General features: G+C 48.9%; 1 protein-coding gene across 3 annotated transcripts in view; it reads right to left on the bottom strand.

The window, feature by feature from the left end:
* unc5b (unc-5 netrin receptor B) overlaps positions 1–24,558 on the bottom strand; it is a 277,925-nt gene that overhangs the window by 58,858 nt on the left and 194,509 nt on the right. For all 3 annotated transcript variants that reach the window (XM_070865552.1, XM_070865553.1, XM_070865554.1), the window contains exons 3-5: positions 21,604–21,747; positions 15,401–15,504; positions 5,542–5,722 (exon numbers count right to left, since the gene is read on the bottom strand). In XM_070865552.1, the coding sequence (XP_070721653.1) occupies positions 5,542–5,722; positions 15,401–15,504; positions 21,604–21,747 (429 nt within the window). The remainder of the gene's footprint in view (positions 1–5,541; positions 5,723–15,400; positions 15,505–21,603; positions 21,748–24,558) is intronic.

The raw sequence follows: 24,558 nt of genomic DNA, 5'->3' as shown, positions 1-24,558 counted from the left end.
GCTATGAGGCTGCAGAGTGACTTGGATAGGTTAAGTGAGTGGGCAAATGCATGGCAGATGAAGTATAATGTGGATAAATGTGAGGTTGTCCACTTTGGTGGTAAAAACAGAGAGACAGACTATTGTCTGAATGGCGACAGATTAGGAAAAGGGGAGGTGCAACGAGATCTGGGTGTCATGGTACATCAGTCATTGAAGGTTGGCATGCAGGTACAGCAGGCGGTTAAGAAAGCAAATGGCATGTTGGCCTTCATAGCGAGGGGATTTGAGTACAGGGGCAGGGAGGTGTTGCTACAGTTGTACAGGGCCTTGGTGAGGCCACACCTGGAGTATTGTGTACAGTTTTGGTCTCCTAATCTGAGGAAGGACATTCTTGCTATTGAGGGAATGCAGCGAAGGTTCACCAGACTGATTCCCGGGATGGCGGGACTCACCTATCAAGAAAGACTGGATCAACTGGGCTTGTATTCACTGGAGTTCAGAAGAATGAGAGGGGATCTCATAGAAACGTTTAAAATTCTGATGGGTTCAGACAGGTTAGATGCAGGAAGAATGTTCCCAATGTTGGGAAAGTCCAGAACCAGGGGTCACAGTCTAAGGATAAGGGGTAAGCCATTTAGGACCGAGATGAGGAGAAACTTCTTCACCCAGAGAGTGGTGAACCTGTGGAATTCTCTACCACAGAAAGTTGTTGAGGCCAATTCACTAAATATATTCAAAAAGGAGTTAGATGAAGTCCTTACTACTCGGGGGATCAAGAGGTATGCAAGAAAGTAAGAATGGGGTACTGAAGTTGCATGTTCAGCCATGAACTCATTGAATGGCGGTGCAGGCTCAAAGGGCCGAATGGCCTACTCCTGCACCTATTTTCTATGTTTCTATGTTTCTATGTATCCCTTAATACCCTTACCTAATAAAAATGTACGAATCTCACTTGTGAAATTTTCAATTGATCCCCCCAGCCTCAACAGCCTTTCGGGGGAGAGAGTTCCAGATTCCCACTGCCCTGTGTGTGAAGAAGTGCTTCCTGACATCACCCCTGAACGGCCTGGCTCTAATTTTAAGGTGATGTCCCCTTGTTCTGGACTCCTCCCACCAGAGGAAATACAAGTATTACACAGTATTTACAGCACAGAAAGAGGCCATTGGGCCCAACCGCTCCGTGCCAGTGTTTATGCTCCACTCGAGCCTCAGCCCACCCCTCTTCATCCCACCCCATCAGCATATCCTTCTATTCCTTTCTCCCTCATGTGTTTATCTCGCTTCCCATTAAATGCATTAGTGCTATGCGCGAGGTGGAACTAGTATTGATCTACTCTATCAATTCCTTAAAGGGATCGATATCAGTTTAAGAGACGCAGTGAGAGTTACTAACACTGCTGCTCGACCTTTAGGGGGGCATTTAGTGCCCCTCACAGTCGGGGGTCAGCTGGTGATGGGAGTACGTGGGTGGCTCAGAAGTATAAGGGCGGGGTGGGGGAGAAATGCGGTTGGTTAGCGGGGCGCTGAACATTTTGCGCTGCGCTCGCTAGCCCCGCCCACTGGGTGATGTCACCGAGTGTGCAACGCCCCCGTAGCCCCGCATTTGCTAAATCGACCCTTTCCCCTGCCGTAGCGCCTGGCGCTGAGACCGGCCGGGGAAAGCAGTCGGTCTGGCGACGGTCCCGGGGCGATATTGTCCGCAGTGCACGGCAAGGGCTGAAATTGCACTTTTTAAACTTCTATTTATCTGTTGCGGTCGTGGGGAAGTGAGGGAGAGGCTTATTGAAATTTTCACCAGGATTTTTTTCTTTCATCTTTCGGCGCCAGGCACCCGAGCGGAAACGCACTGAGCCGGCCTCCGGTGCTGTCGCTCCATTAGCGCTTGAAGAGAAGCGTGGATCCCTTCCCTTCGTGCTCCAGTCTCCTCTTGGAGCGATGCAACCGAATATCCCACTTTGAGGCGGTAAACATCGTCCGGCGCTAATGGTAGCGGCCCAGCGCCGTCACCGCCTCAATGCGGGCGGCACCAAATTTCTAGCCCAAGGTTATTAACAGCATGTCCAACGTGACACTTCCCATGCTCAGTTATCACTGATGCACCTGCAGGCATCTGTTAGACTTCCCCACTCCTCCAATTAATCGCACGTCGCACTGGGGCAGGCTCATGTTCCTGACCAGTGAGAAATGCATCAATAAACCTGGCGGCCAGAGTAACACAGTCCTTTGTATCGGGCCTTATTGGCAACTCTGAAGAATGGGTTGAAGCACTCGAGCGATTATTCTGCACCTTTCGTCTTCAATCCCATAATCAGCATATTAATTCCCTCTCCTCTCACTGTAATGGACTGCTGCCTATTTAAAGGACCATGCACAGCTGTTGGCTGTTTTCCTTTTCCGCTTCCCAGACGACTGGCGGCGAAAGAATAGTCGCGGAGCAGAGAGGAACCGACCTGACACAAGGTTTGCCGTGCCGCTGGCCAAACTAAGATAGCTGGCTGCGTTGCCAAACCTGTGATTTGAGCCCAGGTGTTGTCTAACATGCCTGCGCGGTGAAGTGGAGCACACGGTAATCGGGAGACTGCCGTGTTCAAACCTTCACCAAGTAAATGACAGATTATTAACTGCAGCGTTGCCATTTTTTTCGGTACTCCCGACACCAGGGCAGAGTTTGACTTTGTGCGCGACAGTATGAATCTCTCCCACACTTCTGTTTCCATTGGTCAATGGGACCTGGCTCAACCACGTACTCCACAGAATTACATGGACTATACGGCACAGGAACAGGCCATTCGGCCCAACCAGTCTGTGCCGGTGTTTATGCTCCACTCGAGCACCCTCCCGTTCCATCTGCCTCGTCTCGGCCTTTCAGCCCATCTTTCTATCCCCTTTTCTCTCGTGTACTCATCTCGTTTCCTTTTCAAATGCATCTGAGCTATCCGCCTCAACCACTTCCTGTGGTAGCGAGGTCCACATTCACACCACTCTTTGAGTAAAGAAATCTCTCCGTGTTTCCCCATTGGATTTATTAGTGACTACCTTGTATTCACGGCCCCCCAGTTTTGTTGATATCACATTCAGTCGCCTCTGGTAGAACCGGCCACGACTCGAGGATCATTCTGGAGGCCAGAGTGTGCCCCAGCCATGGCCTCTGAGTCAGAAGGTCGTGGGTTTAAGTCCCACTCCAGGTACTTGAGCACATAAATCCAGGCTGACACTCCCAGTGCAGTGCTGAGGGAGTGCTGCACTGTCGGAGGTGCTGTCTTTCGGATGAGACGTTAAACCGAGTCTGCTCTCTCGGGTGACACTATTTTGAAGAAGAGGAGGGGAGTTATCCCCGATGTCCTGGCCAACATTTCTCCCTCATTTGACATCACTAAAACAGATTATCTGGTCATTATCACATTGCTGTTTGTGGGAGCTTGCTGTGCGCAAATTAGCTGTCGCGTTTCCCACATTGCAACAGTGACTACACTCCAAAAAATACTTTGTTGGCTGTAAAGCGCTTTGGGATGTCCGGTGGTCGTGAAAGGCGCTATATAAATGCAAGTCTTCTTTTTTCTTTTCAGAGATAACAACTCTCTCCTTAAATCCCGCTCCCCTGCTCCGCCCTTACCTCCAACAAGAAGTGCGAGGTGCTCAGGGATTCATTCTCACCAAGACTGAGACCATCTGATCAGCTGTCTCTGCTGCCTCCCCACTCCGTTCACCCCTGACCCTTCCTTCCCCGCTCCCTTTAACCCCCTGACCCTTCCTTCCCCGCTCCCTTTAACCCCCGACCCTTCCTTCCCCGCTTTCCTTCCCCAGCCCAGAACCCGTGTTGTTCTCTGGATATGTGCAGTACAAATCCTTAAATTTGAGCCATCAAAAACGGCAGATAAAAACGTCCAAGAGAAATTCATATCACCAGGTTAAGCACTTAGACTGTGAAGGAACAAGCCACAATTATAATAGCACCATTAAATTCATAAGCCTAGAAATTGCTGTGTGTGAAATTACAGTAACAGCGTTTTAATGAAAGGACTTTGCGCCTTATTCCATTCTGTGTTAGAAGAGCAGGCACAGTAAAGGTGGACAAAGATGCAGTAATTTCTAGGCCGTTGCTGGAGCTCTTCGCCCCTGCGGAGGGGCCAAGCTGCAGGAGACCCTAATTCTGGACCAGGAGGGAATAGAGTGTAACGTTTGTTGTCGGCTCGTGGGACTGCTCTGGTTCCGATGCCAAGACTACAGAGAACAGATCAAAACACGCACACAAGTTTCTTTGAAGCGATAACTATATAGGGCTGGATTTTTGGTCTTCTGCCCCCCATGTTAGCGCCCCTGTTAGCGCCCCGGACGGGTGACAATGGCGGCGGTAAGCACTTCCAGGCGGGCGACCAGCTTCCAGCGCTCCGCCGGGACATTTTCGACGGAGTGCGGAGTGTCACCGCCTGGGAGAGGCGAGCCGGTGTGCAATGCCCCTGGTTGCGACACCGGCTCAATTTTCGGCTCTCGCCCGACCCGTGGCGCTGCGTTTTGCCCCCTGGTGAGAGCGCCTGTGAAAGTGGGCAGTCCGAGCTATACTTACGCCTCAAACTTAAACTCCTCAACTGGGAAATTGGTTCCTTTAGCTGTTGTTGATATCATAAGAATTAGGAGCAGGAGTCAGCCATTCGGCCCCTCGAGCCTGCTCCGCCATTCAATGAGATCATGGCTGATGTTCGACCTCAACTCCACTTTCCTGCACTGTCCCCATATCCCTTGATTGCCTTAACATCCAAAAATCTATCGATCTCTGTCTTGAATATACTCAAAGACTGAGCCTCCACAGCCCTCTGGGGCAGATTCACCACCCTCTGAGTGAAGAAGTTTCTCCTCATCTCAGTTCTAAATAAACATAACATAAGAATTAGGAACAGGAGTAGGCCATCTAGCCCCTCGAGCCTGCTCCGCCATTCAACAAGATCATGGCTGATCTGGCTGTGGACTCAGCTCCACTTACCTGCCCGCTCCCCGTAACCCTTAATTCCCTTACTGGTTAAAAATCTATCTATCTGTGATTTGAATACATTCAATGAGCTAGCCTCAACTGCTTCCTGGGCAGAAAATTCCACAGATTCACAACCCTCTGGGAGAAGAAATTCCTTCTCAACTCGGTTTTAAATTGACTCCCCTGTATTTTGAGGTTGTGCCCCCTAGTTCTAGTCTCCCCGACCAGTGGAAACAACCTCTCTGCCTCTATCTTGTCTATGCCTTTCATTATTTTAAATGTTTCTATAAGATCACCCCTCATCTTTCTGAACTCCAACGAGTAAAGACCCAGTCTACTCAATCTATCATCATAAGGTAACCCCCTCATCTCCGGAATCAGCCTAGTGAATCGTCTCTGTACCCCCTCCAAAGCCAGTATATCCTTCCTTAAGTGAGGTGACCAAAACTGCACGCAGTACTCCAGGTGCGGCCTCACCAATACCCTGTACAGTTGACCCCTTATTCTGAGACTGTGCCCCTGGTTCTAGAATCTAGCTATCCTGCTCCTAATTCTTATAAAACAGCTCTCGTACGGCAAGGCCTCTGGCTTACCGTATACAACCACAGTGGCAGTGGTACTGCGTCGTTTGGCAACAATGTTCTTGGCCACACACGTGTAGTTTGCCGTGTCGGAGAGGCGGGCTTGTTTGATGATCAGGTTGTGGTCGATGGTGATGAGGAAGTTTGAGTCTTGGACTGGATTGATGACGTCATCGTTCTTCAGCCATTCCACCTGCACAAGACAAGGAGGCATCGTGAAGAAACAGCCGTGTCCTTTTGGGAGACAATCTTATCGTTAAATGATCCTGAAACTCTGCACGATCAGCAACGACAAATTTCCAATCGTCTAAACCGACGTGGCAACTCACATGTGAATATACAGCCAAAACATGCAAATTCAGGAATGGATATGGTTGGGCTAAGTCTTACAAGCTTCCAGGTATCAAGGGAGAGATTTGCAATAATGAGTGCACATCGACCCATTAGCAAGAGGCCTAATCACACACCGCTGCTCTGGGAATGTGTAACGAGGGCACCCGCGGAGACAAAGGAATTTCTGCTGCCCCTTGCTTTCGAAGGGTACAGTAGTGTAGTGGTAATGTTACTGGACCTAGTAATCCAGAAGCGTCGACTAATCATCTCAAGACATGGCTTCAAATCCCACCCAGGTTCCTCAAGGTAAATAAATCTATTTTTGGTCATGGTGACCATGAAATTTTCATAAAAACCCATCTGGTTCACTAACGTCCTTTAGGGAAGGAAATCTGCCGCCCTTACCCCATCTGGCCGATAGGTGACTCCAGACCCCACAGCGATGTGGTTGGCTCTTAACTGCCCCCTGAAATGGTGGTTCACCACCACCTTCTGATGGGCAATAAAAGCATAAGAAAAAGGAGCAGGAGTCGGCCATTTGGCCCCTCGAGCCTGCTCCTCCATTTAATAGGATCATGGCTGATCTGATCTTGGGCTCAGCTCCACTTCCCCGCCAGCTCCCCGTAACTCTTCACTCTCTTATTGTTCAAAAATCTGTCGATCTCCACCTTAAATATATTCAATGGCCCAGCCTCCATAGCTCTCTGGGGCAGAGAATTCCACAGATTTACAACCCTCTGAGAGAAGAAATTCCTCCTCATCTCAGTTTTAAATGGGCGGCCCCTTATTCTAAGACTATGTCTCCTAGTTTTAGTCTCCCCTATGAGTGGAAATATCCTCTCTGCATCCACCTTGTTGAACCCCTAATAAATGCCAGCCTTGCCAGCGACGCCCACATCCCAGGAATGAATTTTTTTTTAAAAGAGGGGAGGGATGCGGACAAAAATGAAGAGTTCAACGTGCAACAGTGAAACGCGAGGTGAAGAAAGCCTTGCGCTCATCCAGTGGTCCCCTGTTATCTTGCCCTGACCTCAGTGCCAATCGACACCAACGTTCCGAGGGCCTATTTCACCCAGGTACGGTTAAAACGTGGAAAACAGCCAGCCCTTGCCTAACAGATTAATGTTAGATACTGTAAGCTCCAGATCCCCATAGAAACATAGAAAATAGGTGCAGGAGTAGGCCATTCGGCCCTTCGAGCCTGCACCACCATTCAATGAGTTCATGGCTGAACATGCAACTTCAGTACCCCATTCCTGCTTTCGCACCATACCCCTTGATCCCCCTAGTAATAGAAGCATAGAAAATAGGTGCAGGAGTAGGCCATTCGGTCCTTCAAGCCTGTATCACCATAGCTGTACCCATAGCATCACTGACATGGGCAATGATAGAGGAGGTCCACTGGTACGAAGAAGATCATCATTTTTATTAAAATAAAAAGTGGTTGCAATCACTTTTAGGCTCTGGTATCCTGTATGTCCGAGAGGTTGAAACTCTCACTGTGACAGAGAAATGAATTGGCTTAATAGAAGGTGTCCCTTTGCCCCAAATGGTTATTATACACGTGCTAAAAATATAATATTCATGGAAGGGATCACTGAAAGCAGCTTGCTTCCAAACTTGCTTTGTCTTTACAGTGCGTGTGATCATTCTATTTAACTGTGTACAGTTCTGGCCAGCGCAGCTTGGGAAGATTATACTGGCCTTGGAAGGAGCGCAGTGCAGATTCACCACAATGTTAATGGGCTCCCAGGGTTAGATTCTGAGGAGAGATTGCACAATGTAGGCTTATATTCTGAGGAGAGATTGCACAATGTAGGCTTATATTCTGAGGAGAGATTGCACAATGTAGGCTTGTATTCCCTGGAATATGGAAGCTGATGTGATTGAGGTTTTTAAGATTCTGAACGGAATTCACAGGGTAGTTCGAGAGGAATGTTTTGCTCTGGCGGGGGAAGACTAGGGTACGTGGACATGATCTTAAAATTAACCGAGGCCATGTTGCACCCGGATGCGGATACGATTTGGAAAATGGCCAACAGGTTGATCTCAATCGCCCTTTGTTCTCCCTTCCCCCTCACCACTGCCACCGTTTCCATCCGATGCTATTTAATCAATAGAATTAAAGGTATCAGTTCAGATGCGTCTTTATCAAATGATGTTAGCTGCTAGCTGCCCGCTCATCAGTTCACCAGAGATGCTCAGTGCAGCATGCAATTTAATCTGTGAAGGGCACAGAATCATTTAATCCAGAGACAGAGGAGGAAGCTCAGTAAGCAAAATTTTATTTTCATTAGGTTTAATGCATTCCTAATTAATTTGTTTCTTTTCACATAGTTACAAGTGTTCACTGATTAATTGCCCTGACCTCACAGCTGTTTCTCCCCCTTTAATTTCCTCGCACTTCATTGAGTCTTATTAAAATAAGTGACAATAAAACTGGAGTCATTCAACATATTCTTTTCCACGCATAAAGGTCTCGTCTCTTTGGAATTTCCCTTTTGAATGATGGTGCACAGTTTCATTCTAACCCAACAGTTCCTGCAAGGCTGGCCTTGAAAGCTGTAGGAGAAATATTTAACAGTAATAGGATAGGTTCAAGAATAGGTTTAGTATATGATATCTCAATTAGAGGCAGGGTTAATGCACATCAGATCAGAACCTGCGACACGTGAGCGCTCCATCATGGTAGCACGGTTTTCGAAGTAAGTTCTACTTTCAAAAACCTGGTTAAATCTCGGAATTGGCAACGGTGAACGTTCAGTCTTTGCTCCCAGCCCCTCAACACCACTTGTATTCATCATCATCGAGTCGACAGGCCATTCGGCTCAAGCGGCTTATATCCCACATGAGCCACATACAGCAGGCACCTCAAAGCTGCTGGAGAAGTACCACCAGCGCTGCCTCCGCAAAACCCTGCAAATCCATCGGCCGGATAGGTGCCCCAACGTCAGCGTCCTCGCTCAGGCCAACATCCCCAGCATCGAGGCATTGACCACGCTCGATCAGCTCTGATGGACGGGCCACATCGTCCGCATACCTGATACGAGATTCCCAACACAACAAAGCGAGCCCCAGGTGGGCAGAGAAAACGCTTCAAGGACACCCTCAAAGTCTTCTTGAAAAAAACGTGACATCCCCACCGAGCTTGGTCAAAGAGGTAGGTTTTAAGGAGCATCTTAGAGGAGAGAGAAGTAGAGAGGTGGAGAGGTTTAGGCAGGGAGTCCCCTGCATCAAGAATCAGCACGGAATCTTCTGTTTCACGGAATCATAGAATGGTTACAGCACAGAGAATTTCAAAAATCGTCATCCTTGTTTTCAAATCCCTTCTTGGCCTCGCCCCTCCCTATCTCTGTAATCTCCTCCAGCCCCACAACCCTCCCCCCCGCGACACCCCCGAGATGTCTGCGCTCCTCTAATTCTGCCCTCTTGAGCATCCCTGATTATAATCGCTCAACCATCGGTGGCCATGCCTTCTGTTGCCTGGGCCCCAAGCTCTGGAACTCCCTCCCTAAACCTCCCCGCCTCTCTACCTCTCTATCCTCCTTCAAGACGCTCCTGAAAACCTACCTCTTTGACCAAGCTTTTGGTCACTGTGCTAATTTCTACTTATGTGGCTCAGTGTCAAGCAGTGTCATAATACTCCTGTGAAGCACCTTGGGACATTTCACTACGTTAAAGGCGCTATATAAATATAAGTTGTTGTTGTTTTATATCCCTCCTAGATCTTCAAGTTGTTGTTGTAGTATGTGACACATAGGCCCATTAAACAGAGGCCAATGGGAGGCTCTTGCTGATTCAGCGCTGGTATCCAAGGTCAGTGCAGGCTTCTGGTTGCTGATTAGCTGTGCTCGTGAGATGGGAGCGGGGATGCTGAGCAACGTCCAGAGTCACAGAGACTGGGCCGGAAAGCCACCGGTTCATTAACCCCACTCCCGAGTGACTCCGCGGGGATAAAGAAATGACTCAAGCAAGCTGGGTGGCACACAACGTTCCCAACGAGGAGCGGAGTGATACAAGGAATAATTAGCCAAGTGATATCGGAGGGACTGATGAATTGGAACGGGCACGGGTGGGCTACACGTCACACCCCGTCTGGGATCATGTTTCTCTGACCCACGACCCAAAATGGTCATTCTATTTAAAATCTATGACGAATAAAAATTCAGGCGATTAAATTGCTTCCTCCCTTTTAGTTTCTGTTTAAAACCCAAGTCACCCAACGATGACTTGATGCATCCTATCCTCTTTCTTACCTTGCGCCTCAATTTTAAAATTCTCATCCTGGTTTTCGAATTCTTCCCTGGCCTCGCCCCTCCCTATCTCTGTAACCCCCTCCAGCCCTACAGCCCTCCGAGATGTCTGCGCTCCTCCAATTCTGCCCTCTTGAGCATCCCTGATTTTAATCACACCACCATCGGTGGCCGAGCCTTCAGCTGCCTGGGCCCCAAGCTCTGGAATTCTCACTCCAAACCTCTCTACCTCTCTCTCCCCCTTTAAGACACTCCTTAAAACCTACCTCTTTGACCAAGCTTTTGCTCACATGTTCGAATATCTCCTTATGTGGCTCAATGTCAGATTTTATCTGATAATCGCTGCTGTGAAGTACCTTGGGATGTTTTACTGCGTTAAAGGCGCTATATAAATGGAATTGCGTGTGTGGTGCCCTTCATTTTGCAGAGGCTTCTTCGTTAATTAAATGCAATTAAATGTCCCAAGGAGCTTCACAGGCGTGATTATCAAACAACATTTAACACCGAACCGCTAAAGGAGATATTACGACAAGTGACAAAATGCTTGGTCAACGAGGTCGCTTTTCAGGAGAGTCTTAAGGGAGGAGAGAGAGGCGGAGAGGTTTAGGGAAGGAATTCCAGAGCTTGGGGCCCAGGCAGCTGAAGGCACGGCCACCGATGGTGGGCGACGGAAATTGGGGATGCTCAAGAGGCCAGAATTGGAGGAGCGCAGAGATCTCGGAGGGTTTATTTATCTCGTAGGACCATTTATGTATGAAATTGTAACAAAACATGTCTTAGGCTGTACTGAAGCTGAACTTTATCATTATTATTATGTCATGTGCAATATATTCAGCAACTATCACAACAATTTAAATTTATGTAAAGCCTTTCAGACAACAAACCATCCCAAGGGGGAACGAGGGAGAAGCGAGGAGAGATTACTGAAGAGGAGGCTCTTGGCACCCCCTCCCCTTTATACGTAGGACAAGCGATAAACCCCGGGGTCCAGCGTGCATTGTGGTCAAGTGGAGCGGTCACTCCCTCAGGAATAGGGGCTAATTAATTGCCCACAATGCCGTGCAAGCGAGGGCACAAGCGAAACCGCTACATTGGCTGAACAAGAAAAAGGACAACTCTGATCCGATGCTCATCTTCTCTCCAGCACCATACCCAAAGATTTATGCTGCCCTGCCTCTCATAAGAACATAAGAATTAGGAGCAGGAGTCGGCCATTCGGCCTCTCGAGCCTGCTCCGCCATTCAATAAGACCATGGCTGATCTTCGACCTCAACTCCACTTTCCCGCCCGATCCCCATAGCCCTTGATTCTCCTAGTGTCCAAAAATATATCGATCCCAGCCTTGAAAAGACTCAATGACTCAGGATCCACAGCTCTCTGGGGCAGAGCATTCCAAAGATTCACCACCCTCTGAGAGATGAAATTTCATCTCATCTCGGTCTTAAGTGGCCGACCCCTTATCCTGAGACTGTGCCCACGAGTACTAGCCAAGGGGGGAAAACAGCCTCTCAGTATCTACACTGTCAATCCCCCTTCAGAATCATAGAATCATAAAATCATAGACATTTTGGCCCATCGTGTCCACGCCGGCTGACCAAGACCCACTTTCCAGCTCTCGGTCCGTAGCCCTGCAGGTTACGGCACTTCAGGTGCACATCCAAGTACTTTTTAAATGTGGTGAGGGTTTCTGCCTCTACCACCCTTTCAGGCAGTGAGTTCCAGACCCCCACCACCCTCTGGGTGAATAATTTCCCCTCAAATCCCCTCTAAGCATCCCCCAATTACTTTAAAGCTATGCCTCCTAGAATCTTATATTTTTCAACGAGATCACCTCTCATTCTTCTGAACGCCAGACAGTATCGGCCCATTCTACACAATGTCTCCTGATAGGAATCAATCTAGTGAACCTTTGTTGCACTGCCTCTAAGACAAGTATATCCTTCCTGACGTTCCTTCGAGTCCTGGAATCACTGACAGACATTCCTACAACTCAATTGTATTGCTGCCGTCACAGAATGAACAGGCGGCGCGGATAAGTACATTATTGGGCGTGAAAATAACAAACACAAAAATAAAACTCCAATGCAGATGTTGCACTAGAATAACGATTCTGCCCAGGCCTGACCCAGGAGCATTCATCAAAGCCCTAATGCGTTTGCTGAGGCTGGCTAATTTGTCACGGCCTTCCAGTAAATTAATCAGAGGCTCACAGAAACCATTCCCTCAGTTCCCATTTCATACACCATTCGGTATCTTCGGATCCCGCCGGCGGAATAATCCCAATGCCACTGGATACCAGAGCAGCTGCAGCACATTTTGTTTCAACAATCACAGCACGTGACGGAAATATTTATCTCTCTGCGCTGGTGCTGTGGGTAGACTGGGGGCGGCGAGTTGAAGCTGATCACTGCCTTTTAACCCTTATGTCAGCCATGGCTCAGTGGGCAGCACTCTCGCCTCTGAGTCAGAAAGTCGTGGGTTCAAGTCCCACTCCAGGGGCTAGAGCACAAAATGTAGGCTGACACTCCCAGTACAGTGCTGAGGGAGTGCTGCACTGTCGGAGGGGCAGTACTGAGGGAGCGCCGCACTGTCGGAGGGGCAGTACTGAGGGAGCGCCGCACTGTCGGAGGGGCAGTACTGAGGGAGTGCCGCACTGTCGGAGGGAGCGCCGCACTGTCGGAGGGGCAGTACTGAGGGAGTGCCGCACTGTCGGAGGGGCAGTACTGAGGGAGCGCCGTACTGTCGGAGGGGCAGTACTGAGGGAGCGCCGCACTATCGGAGGGGCAGTACTGAGGGAGCGCCGCACTATCGGAGGGGCAGTACTGAGGGAGCGCCGCACTATCGGAGGGGCAGTACTGAGGGAGTGCCGCACTGTCGGAGGGAGCGCCGCACTATCGGAGGGTCAGTACTGAGGGAGTGCTGCACTGTCGGAGGGGCAGTACTGAGGGAGCGCCGCACTGTCAGAGGGGCAGTACTGAGGGAGCGCCGCACTGTCAGAGGGGCAGTACTGAGGGAGTGCCGCACTGTCGAAGGGGCAGTACTGAGGGAGCGCCGCACTATCGGAGGGGCAGTACTGAGGGAGTGCCGCACTGTCGGAGGGGCAGTACTGAGGGAGCGCCGCACTATCGAAGGGGCAGTACTGAGGGAGCGCCGCACTGTTGGAGGGGCAGTACTGAGGAAGTGTTGCACTGTCGGAGGGGGCAGTACTGAGGGAGTGCCGCACTGTTGGAGGAGCAGTACTAAGGGAACGCTGCACTGTTGGAGGGGCAGTTCTGAGGGAACGCCGCACTGTCAGAGGTGGCATCTTTCAGATGAGACGTTAAACCGAGGCCCCATCTGCTCTCTTAGGTGGATGTAAAAGATCCCATGGCACTCTTTCGAAGAAGAGCAGGGGAGTTATCCCCGGTGTCCTGGGGCCAATATTTATCCTTCAATAATAAAAACAGATTATCTGGTCATTATCACATTGCTGTGTGTGGGAGCTTGCTGTGTGCAAATTGGGGGCAGCTGCATTTCCCACATTACAACAGTGACTACACTTCAAAAATACTTCATTGGCTGTAAAGCGCTTTGAGACGTCCTGTGGTCGTGAAAGGCGCTATATAAATGCAAGTCCGTGCGACTCCTTATGTGTGAAAAACATTTAGTAGACACAAGACTTACAAAACCTACTCATTATAAAAGAAGGTGCATTGATAACATATTCATCCGTATTTTTAAATAAATAAATAAAAAGTAGCAACGTACAGTTTTTACACTAATCTGCACGCTCGGTTCACTTTGAAAAATCCCACCCTATCATAGCTAATATGTTTCAAAAAATAATTCAGTTGTATTTATTTAAACTTAGAATTCCATCAAGGGAATCTGCTTAAAAATATGTTAACTTTTGTAGTTACCCACTCAAAATTTTGAAAACATTTTTCTTCCTAACGACATTTCTGGCATGGTCTGAGCGAATCACTGCTCTACATTTGTCATGGCTCTGATAATGTCCCTGTAACGGGTGCCGATATCTGCATACCACCAGGACCTAATTCCCTGCCCCCTACACCTCTATAAAATCAGATGAACTACAAAACAATAAAAGAGTTATTTCGCAAACTAAAGACACATGGCCTAGAAATTTGGCTCCTTTGCGCCTCCTGAGGGCTCTAACGACTCCCGCTAAATTCTGCGTGAGTTCAGCGGCGGCGGTAACCTGTAGCACCCCGCTCCGCTGCGCCGGCGATGACGATGACATCACCGCGCGCAGTGCCCCCATTAGCGCCCCGGACCCCAAATTGAGTATCGCCCCCTGACGCGGGAGCGAGTTCAGGGCAGACGGCCCGTACAAAGAAATATCCCGCCGATTTTGCCGATGGCGTGGCCGCCTTGAAGGCGGGGGTCTGTGCCGCAAACGGTCAGCTGTTGGCACGGCAACCCTGCTCCCCGGTGTCCGAGGGAGGCCTCTTTCATTACCGTAGCGCTGGTAGCTTCTGCCCTTCCCTTTAATGACGGGCAGCCCGTCCTACGCGGCAGCTCTACACGGCCCACTGCACCCTGCCCCCGATGCATCCGTTATTTTGCGCTCCACCTCCTTTCGGGGCCGGTAACCCGAATTTAGTGAGCGGGGCGGGACTTACCGCAAAATGTCCCGCCTTCCCGATGTTGCTGCCCCCAAGTGGGGTGCAACGGAATTCCCCCCCCACTGAACCGTATACATCGAGACCACAGCACAGAAACAGGCCATTGGGCCCAACAGGTCCGTGCCGGTGTTTATGCTCCACACCAGCCCCCTCCCACCCCTCTTCATCTCACCCCATCACCATTCCTTTCTCCCTCATGTGTTTATGCAGCTTCCCCTTAAATGCATCGATACTATTCGCCTCAACCCCTCCCTGTGGCAGCGAGTTCCACATCCTCACCGCTCTCTGGGTAAGGAAGTTTCTCCTGAATTCCCCATTGGATTTATTAATAACTATCTTATAACGATGACCTCTACTTTTGGACCCCGCTCAAGTCGAAACATCTTCTCTATGTTTACTCGATCAAACCCTTTCATAATTTTAAAGACCTTCATCAGGCCACCCCTTCAACTTTTTTTTTTCCAGAGAAAAAGAGCACTAGGCCATTCAATCTTTCCTGATAGGCATAACTTCTATGTCTGGTATCATCCGAGTGAATTGTTTTTAGTGCCGCTATAGTCTTATTGTAATGTGGAGACCAGAACTGTGCGCGGTACACAGTTACTGACAAAGGACGGACCCAGGGGGACAGTTTTAGCCCAAAGATGCGCACTGTACCTCTGCCGGTGGCACCCCTTCTGGTGGACGACATTGCAGTAGGACCTCATGTTCCAGTGACACATCCGTTCCCAGTGGTTCCTGCTCAAAATTCTTCCTCAGGTCTGGATGGAACAACGAAAAGTCAAGTTAAGATTATGCCGGATTGCAGCTCCTCACAAAAAGCATCCGCTTTGTCGTACAATCAAGGTCACTCCTTGGCACGCAAATGTCTACCTCCTTCCATTCCGTGCCAGCAACATGCCACAGCCCGCGAGCCGTGGACTGTTGCCCAGATACACATGGAGCAGCACATCTGTTCGGGGACGCGGGGGGGGGGGGGAAACGGGAGTGGGGGGGGGGGGAAGGTTGAGTTACAAGCGACCTTTGGGTCTCGTTACAACAACCCATTGATCATCTTACAATGGTGTCACTCGTCACCCTGCTCAATCGATGCCCTTGACCAGCGATCATTGTATTCGTGGTCTGCAAACGTCTTAGTGCACACACTGGTGTTAACTTTAATGAGGCGAAAGAATGAAAGAAAGAAAAATGAAGGAAGGAGGACAGAAGTAAGAATGAAAAACAGAAAGAACAGAAGAACAAAAGGCTTGCATAAGAACATAAGAAATAGGAGTAGGAGTCGGCCATTCGGCCCCTCGAGCCTGCTCCGCCATTCCATAAGATCATGGCTGATCTGATCATGGACTCAGCTCCACTTCCCTGCCCGCTCCCCATAATCCTTGACTCCCTTATCGCTCAAATATCTGTCTATCTTCGCCTTAAATATATTCAATGACCCAGCCTCCACAGCTCTCTGGGGCAGAGAATTCCAAAGATTCACGACCCTCTGAGAGAAGAAATTCCTCCTCATCTCAGTTTTAAATGGGCGGCCCCTCATTCTAAGATTATGTCCCCTTTATATATCGCCTTTCACAACCACCGGATGTCTCAAGGTGCTTTACAGCCAATGGGGTACTTTTGGAGTGTAGTCACTGTTGTAATGTGGGAAACGCGGCAGCCACTTTGCGCACAGCAAGCTCCCACAAACAGCAACCGATAATCTGGGTTTTTTTAAAACAGATCTTGGTGCAATGATGCAGATGATGATTCTGATTTGGTGCATCTCTACACTTGGTGCATTTTTTTTTAAGCCATTGAATTTAAAATCAATGTGAGAAAAGAACGGTGACCGGCTAAGGTTGTTCAACGTCACCTCAGCGAAAGACAAATGGATCACCTTTAATTATGTTACGCTGAGTAAGCAGGATAAACACATTCTCAAAATCAGGCTGGACACACAAGACCATAAGCAAATCAGAAAACAAATTAAAGGCGATGGGGGGAGGGGGGAATGGCCGATACAAATCTTGCAAGAAGAAAGGAGACCGGGCTCAATGGGAAGATTGCAGGAAATGCGGTAAAAAGGTAAAAAAGCATACCAGGGGAGACAAGGCAGAACAATAAACAGTACCCGAACAGCAAGAGCTACAGTCAGAAAACGATAGAAATCAGTAGAGATGCAAGTTGCTTGTAACTGAGTAAAAGCACAAAAACAGTAAATGTTTTAAATGAATGGCTGATCCAAGTATTCGCCAGGGAAGACACATGGCCTCGCCAAACAAAGTGTGATCAATGGCTTCGGTATATAGGAGAAAGGAAACCGAGACAGGCTAATCGATTGCAGAAAGAGATAAACCTCCAGGGACAGACGGCATTTGTCCCCGAGTGCTGGCAGGGGCTTGGGAGGTGCTTGGTGAAGCACTGACAGTCGTTACGAGGGAGTCACTGGATACCAGGGAAGGACTGAAAACAGGTCAATGTGGCGCTCATGTTCAAAAGGGGCAACAAAAGTAGATACGGGTAACTACAGGCCCTTCAATCTGTCCTCACTCCCGTGCAACGTCATGGAATTGAGTATCAGGCATGTAAAGAAAGAAAGAAAGAAAGAACTTGCATTTATATAGCGCCTATCTTGACTACCCGGACGTCTCAAAGCGCGTTACAGCCAATGACGTACTTTTGGAGTGTAGTCACCACTGCAATGTAGGAAACACGGCAGCCAATTTGCGCACAGCAAGCTCCCGTCTTTCGGAAGCGACGTTAAACCGAGGCTCCGTCTGCTCTCTCAGGTGGACGTAAAAGATCCCATGGCACTATTTTGAAACACGGCAGGAGAGTTACACCCGGTGTCCTGGGGCCAATATTTATCCCTCAATCAGCATAACAAAAACAGATTATCTGGTCATCATCACATTGCTGTGTGTGGGAGCTTGCTGTGCGCAAATTGGCTGCTGTGTTTCCCACATTACAACAGTGACTACACTCCAAAAGTACTTCATTGGCTGTAAAGCACTTTAAGATGTCCGATGGTCATGAAAGGTGCTGTATGAATGAACGTCTTTCTTTTTTTAATTGCACTTTGAAAGAGCCGGCGCAGACTCAATGGGCTGAATGGCCGCCTTCTGTGCCGTACCATTCGATTATTCTAAGGCTCTTAATTAATCGGAAGGCTGTGGGGATTCAGTGTAAACCCTGGGGAAGGACAAGAAACTGGTTGAAGGGTAGGAAACATGCAAGATCTTGCTGGAGGAGTAATGCCAGAGGTGGTGGAGGGGCTGGAGGGGGTCCTTGGAGTCGGAGCTGAGATGACTACTGCGTCTAATTTGCATAAAGACCGTGGCAAGTTGGCCCCAGCGAGGAATTAACAACTTGAGAAGTGGGAAGGTAGGAGAGACAAATGGCAACAAAGAGCAGCGCTGTCTCTCTCTGCGAAAGTGCCGACAGCGGCTCCTGTCACGGCGATCCTGGTAGAACCACGAAAAACCACCGTTAATGACATCAGTTAAAATGGTTCCCCTTTGAAAGGAAAGAGGTACAGTACGCGCTGCGAAAATGAGGTGAGAGAGTGCTTTTGATCGCATTACAGAGAGAAAAATCTCCCAAGCTCACAAATGGTGATTTTTCTTTTTTTCAAATTAACCCCCAGACAAATACTTGAAAACAAGGCCATGCCATTCCACTGGCAGCCTTCTGTTACAAGCTGAGTACTGATCCACTCGGCTCACTCTCAACCACTGCAGTTGTAAAAAAAAACATTTCCTTTTCAAGTAAAAGACTTGCATTTATATAGCGCCCTTCACGACCACTGGATGTCCCAAAGCGTTTTACAGCCAATGAAGTACTTTTGGAGTGTAGTCACTGTTGTAATGTGGGAAACGCGGCAGCCACTTTGCGCACAGCAAGATCCCGCAAACACTCCCACAAAATAATGACCAAGATAATCTGTTTTTTTGTTATGTTGATTGAGGGATAAATATTGGCCCCAGGACACCGGGGAGAACTCCCCCTGCTCTTATACTGCCGTGGGATCGTTTACGTCCACCTGAGAGAGCAGACGGGGCCTGGGTTTAACGTCTCATCCGAAAGGCGGCACCTCCGACAGTGCAGCACTCCCTCAGCACTGCACTGGGAGTGTCAGCCTAGATTTTATTTTCGTGCTCAAGTCGGAGCGAGAGTGCTACCCACTGAGTCACAAGGACATGAGGGAGAAGGGTATAGAGGGATATGGGGGCAAGGCAGGAAGAGGTCATTCGTATGGGAGGAGGCTGGTGTGGGGCATAGACCAGTTGGGCCGAATGGCCTGTTTCCGTGCCGTACATTCTCTGCCGTGAATTGATACAGTGCCGGATGTCGCGCCCTTAAGGGTGTGCAATAGCACTTGACGACCAACGGAAGTCTTATTCTTCCTTCTGATTGCTGCCTCTCTTCTCCCGCGTGCCCTCTCCTGCACTACCTCCCCCAAGTGGCCATCGTCCGAGACAGTGAGAAATCAGTGGGCTATTCGACAGCTTGTTATATCGCACGAGTCTTCACACACAGCTCCACAGCCGCGCACGATCCAGACGGACTTAGCGGACCAAAGGCCGGGAACTCCGGCTTATCCCACCCCCTCCCCCACCCCGTCGAGAGGTGCTGAGGCCAAATATAGCAAGCCCCCTCCCTATGCTGAGATCAGCACCCCTGTGCTAATTCAGTACCAACCGGGGCCTGAGGGGAACTCGAGCTTTTGCCGATGATAAGTAGCCGAGGGTGTTCGACAGAGCGCAAGAACGGAAAGACATTAAACATCATTTTTGCAATTATTTTTTTCTCCCCACTTATTTTATATCTGGCGAATCACACTTCTGGGGGTTTGAATGTTGCATAGGAACATAGAAAATAGGTACAGGAGTAGGCCATTCGGCCCTTCGAGCCTGCACCACCATTCAATATGATCATGGCTGATCATGCAACTTCAGTACCCCACTCCTGCTTTCTCTCTATACCCCTTGATCCCTTTAGCTGTAAGGGCCACATCTAACTCTCTTTTGAATATGTCTAATGAACTGGCCTCAACAACTTTCTGCGGTAGAGAATTCCACAGGTTAACAACTCTCTGAGTGAAGTTGTTTCTCCTCATCTTGGTCCTAAATGGCTTACCCCTTATCCTTCGACTGTGACCCCTGGTTCTGGACTTCCCCAACATCGGGAACATTCTTCCTGCCTCTAACCTGTCCAATCCCGTCAGAATTTTATATGTTTCTATGAGGTTCCCCTCTCATTCTTCTAAATTCTAGTGAATATAAGCCAAGTCGATCCAGTCTTTCTTCATATGCATGCTCTTTGCTCACCGTGAGACGGATTGGGATTGGGTGCAATTCCTTTCAAGGCCTTAAAAACAATCGGCTGATCACACAAGCTTTGGCTTAAGAAAAAACTTCCTTGGGTAGCGAGCTGAGTGTTTTCAATTTATATGCGTGCTCTGAAATGTGTTCCAGACTGCACGGCACAGAGCTGTATCTGTACGCGCTGCTGCAACTCATTTGGCGTGTAAGGGGGCAACTGGGAGTGATTACAGGGCAGTAACCTGATTGAGGGGTGCGGGTGATGTCACCGGCTGCAAGAATGAATCGGCAATGGTTTGTCACTGTCAACTGAACCCTGAAATGAGATTAATTGCAGCTTTCGAATCACTCCCTGGCTTACTGCAGTTATATACTGCTGCAATTTCAGTTATGTTGGTGGTGAGGGGGAAGTTTAGAGTTAATAAAAACAGCAAGTGCTGAAAATCTCAATGGATGACCCGAAACGTTAACTCTGCTTCCTCTGACCTGACCAGCATCCGCAGTATGTTGCTTTTGTGTCGAAGTTTAGAGTCACATTTTTGGTCAATATTTACGGCAGACAGAAAGAGAGACTGGAAATACGTGGGCCGCTCGACACCTTGTGTAGGAGACGATCTCTTAAATGAATTTAAAATAGGAGATGGTCCCCGAACATGCACTCAGGAACGACTCTGGGAAATTCATCTCTCAGGCAACCAAGCAAGCTCCATGTTTGCCCATGAGATATCATAATCTGCCAATTCTGGGCCCCGCACTTTAAGGAGGATGTGAAGGCCCTAGAGAGGGCACAGAAAAGATTTACGAGAATGGTTCTAGGGATGAGGGACTTCAGTGACGTGGATAGACTGGAGAAGCCAGGGTTGTTCTCCTTGGAGCAGAGAAGGTTGAGAGGAGATTTGATCGAGGCGTTCAAAATCATGAGGGGTCTGGACAGAGTAGAGAGAGAGAAACTGTTCCCACTGGTGGAAAGGTCGAGAACCAGAGGACACAGATTTAAGGCGATTGGCAGAAGAACCAAAGGCCGACACGAGGAAAAACTTTTTAACGCAGTGGTTAGGATCTGGAATGCACTGGCTGAAAGGTTGGTAGAGTCACTGTTATAGGCCAGACCAGGTAAGGGCGGCAGATTTCCTTCCCTAAAGGACATTAGTGAACCAGATGGGTTTTTATGACAATCCAGTAGTTTCATGGTCACCATTACTGACTCTCGCTTTTCATTCCAAATTTATTTAATGAACTGAATTTAAATTCCTCAGCTGCCGTGGTGGGATTTGAACTCATGTCTCTGGATCATTAGTGCAGGTTTACTGGATTACTGGTCCAGGAACATAACCACTATGCTACCACTCCCTGGGGTCGCAGCTGAAGGTTGGCCAACTGGGAATGTCTCCCGCGATCCTGTCCCACTTTGTGTGAAATAGGGCCAGAAGAGGGGAGATAGATTGGGACAAAATGGTTCAAAAGGACAACAAGGAGAGATAACACAATCTTTTGAAAAAGTGCATGTCAAGGTGACTATTCACAACAGCGAGGTATATAAAGCACGGCTATACGCACAGGCAATGCGGACGTAAGCTCGGCGGCTCTTGGTTGTCCCCGAGGCGCTCCACGCGACGCACTGGCACCAGAAGTCCTCCAACCCGAAGAGTTCTTCCACTTGTTGGCGTGACACCTCGATGTGGACTTCTCGAACCACCAGCCCTGTGCAAGGAAAGAGAACCGTTACACGTAGCCCAGGAGCTGAGACGCGGGCCACCTTTTAACCGCTGTTACTCCTGCGCAACAAATCTCTGACCACTTTCTCGAAACTGCGCCCGCTTTACCCAGCCCACATTTTTAACTCTTCAATTTGACAATTGAGGGCCAAAAAAACAAACTCCCCAAAGCGCTTCAGACACAACTCGACCGTTGTTAGGCAGGCGAAACGTGGCAGGCCATTCCGTGCACAGCAAGACTCCACAGTGAGATGAATGACTATTCCATTTTTGGTCGAGGCGGGTGAAGGCATAATGTTGACCAGGACACCAAGAAAACGCTCAGTCCTTGTTGGAATAGCGCCAGTCATCTTTAGCATCGACCTTGGCAGACAGAAAGCGATATACACAAAGTGGTACAGTTTTAAAGGGTTTGCAGAAACAGAGAGAACTGGGGGTATAGGTGTACGCAAGTCCTTGAAGGTGGCAGGGAAAGCTGAGAAAGCTGTGAAAAAAAGGCACAGGGGATCTTCAGCTTTATTAATGGAGGAAGAGCACATATGCAAGGAAATTCTGCTAAGCCTTTATAAATCATTGTTTCGGCCTCAGTTCGAGATTTGCGCTCAATTCTGGGCACCACACTTGAAGGATGTCAAGGCCTTGGAGAGGGTGCAGAGGAGATTGACCAGAATGGTGCCAGGGCTCAGGGACTTCAGTTACATGGAGAGACTGGAGAAGCTGGGGCTGTTCTCCTTAGAGCAGAGAAGGTTGAGGGGAGATTTGATAAGAGTTGTTCAAAATCATGAAGAGTTCTGAAGAGTAAATAAGGAAAAACAGTTTCCAGTGGCAGAAGGGTCAGTAACCAGAGGACACAGATTCAAGGTGATTGGCGAAAGAAGGTGAGGAAACATTTTTTTACGCAGCGAGTTGCCTGAAAGGCTGGCGGAAGCAGACTCAATAATAGCTTTCAAAAGGGAACTGGATAAATACTTGAAAGGGAAAAATTTCCAGGGCTATGGGGAAAGGGGAGGGGAGTGAGACTACCTGGATAGCTCTTTCAAAGAGCCGGTACAGGCATGATAAAAAGAAAAGACTTGCATTTATATAGCGCCTTTCACGACCACCGGATGTCTCAAAGCGCTTCACGGCCAATCAAGTACTTTTGGCGTGTAGTCACTGTTGTAATGTGGGAAACGCGGCAGCCAATTTGTGCACAGCAAGCTCCTACACACAGCAATGTGATAATGACCCAGATAATCTGTTTTTGTTATGTTGATTGAGGGATAAATATTGGCCCTAGGACACCGGGGATAACTCCCCTGCTCTTCTTCAAAATAGTGCCATGGGATCTTTTACGTCCACTGGGGGCAGACGGGGCCTCGGTTTAATGTCTCATCCAAAAAGGCAGCATCTCCGACAATGCAGCACTCCCTCAGCCTAGATTTTTGCGCTCAAGTCCCTGGAGTGGGACTTGAACCCTTAACCTTCAGATCAGAGGCAAGAGTGCTACCTACTGAGCCATAGATGACACTGCCAACGATGGGCTGAATGGTCTCCTTCTGTGCTGTATCATTCGAGGAAAGGATTATCAATGATTGGAATGACTTTCCAAGACGGGCAATGGAGGTAAAGCCTTGGAACCATTTCTGTACCCACTGGAGACAGCGATGGAGGGTCTGTAGACTTTCTGTACTGATAAGCTCGGATGGGCCAAGTGACCTTCCTCGCCTTATGACCTAACAAACAGGACCCTCTGAAATATACCTCAACCTCACTCTGGTGTCCTCGGCAATCAGGGGCTAGAAATTAATTTGCTTAATGCCACCTGTTAGCGGCCAAGAGGGGAGCTATCGGGCCGCTAAGCGCATACTGCCTGAGCGTCGCACTGGCAGTGCCTCCCGTGAACTTCAATAGCGGTTTACCAATGGCACTGAGCACTCTAGCACCACCCACTGGTTGGCGTCAGTGAGTATGCAACGCCCCAGTGGCACCCGGCGCCACTCCCGACAGGGAAAGCAGGCGTCACAGAGAGGCTGCCGGGCGATATGTCCGACGGGGAGCCGGTGGGCAGTTAAAGTAAAATTTCTTTCCGTTAATGCGTCTCTCCTCGATGCTCGATACTGTTGTTTGGCTGCCTTGGATTTTCTATAACTTTTCGGATGGTCAGCTGACCTCCCCTTTAGGCGCTGGGATGCCGGTTTCCTAGCGACAAACCTTCAGCAATGCTCCCGCGATAGCCCCCCAGGAATCAGGGTTAGCGCCCTGAGAGGGGTGGGGCACATTTCCCTTCGCGCTCCACTCCCCTCGGGGTGCTTAAAGTGAATATCCCGCTAAATATCGTCTGCCGCTAACGTTAGTGACCAGGCAGTGTCACCACCTCAAACCGGGCTATAACGAATTTTTAGCCCAAAGTATTTTGCAAATTGAATGAGCAACACAATGCACAACCCTCAACAATAACATCCGGCAGGCTGGCTTGGCAAACCACCAAGAGGAACTTGATGGGGGTAGACAGAGAGAAACTATTCCCGCTGGTTGGGGAGTGTAGGACTAGGGGGCAAAGTCTAAAAATTAGAGCCAGACCTTTCAGGAGTGAAATTAGGAAACACCTCTACACACAGAGGATGCTAGAAATTTGGAACTCTCTTCCGCAAACAGCAGTTGATGCTGGATTAATTGTTAATTTTAATTCTGAGATTAGTTTTGGGTATTAAGGAATATGGGGCAAAGGCAGGTATATGGAGTTAGGTCGCAGATCAGCCATGATCTCATTGAATGGTGGAACAGGCTCAAAGGGCTCCCCCTGATCCTATGCTTA

This window comes from Pristiophorus japonicus, chromosome 22 (genome assembly GCF_044704955.1).
Source record: "Pristiophorus japonicus isolate sPriJap1 chromosome 22, sPriJap1.hap1, whole genome shotgun sequence".
Classification (NCBI taxonomy): Eukaryota; Metazoa; Chordata; class Chondrichthyes; family Pristiophoridae; genus Pristiophorus; species Pristiophorus japonicus.
The sequence above is the reverse complement of the archived record's forward strand: the minus strand, read 5'-3'. Positions and strand labels throughout refer to the sequence as shown.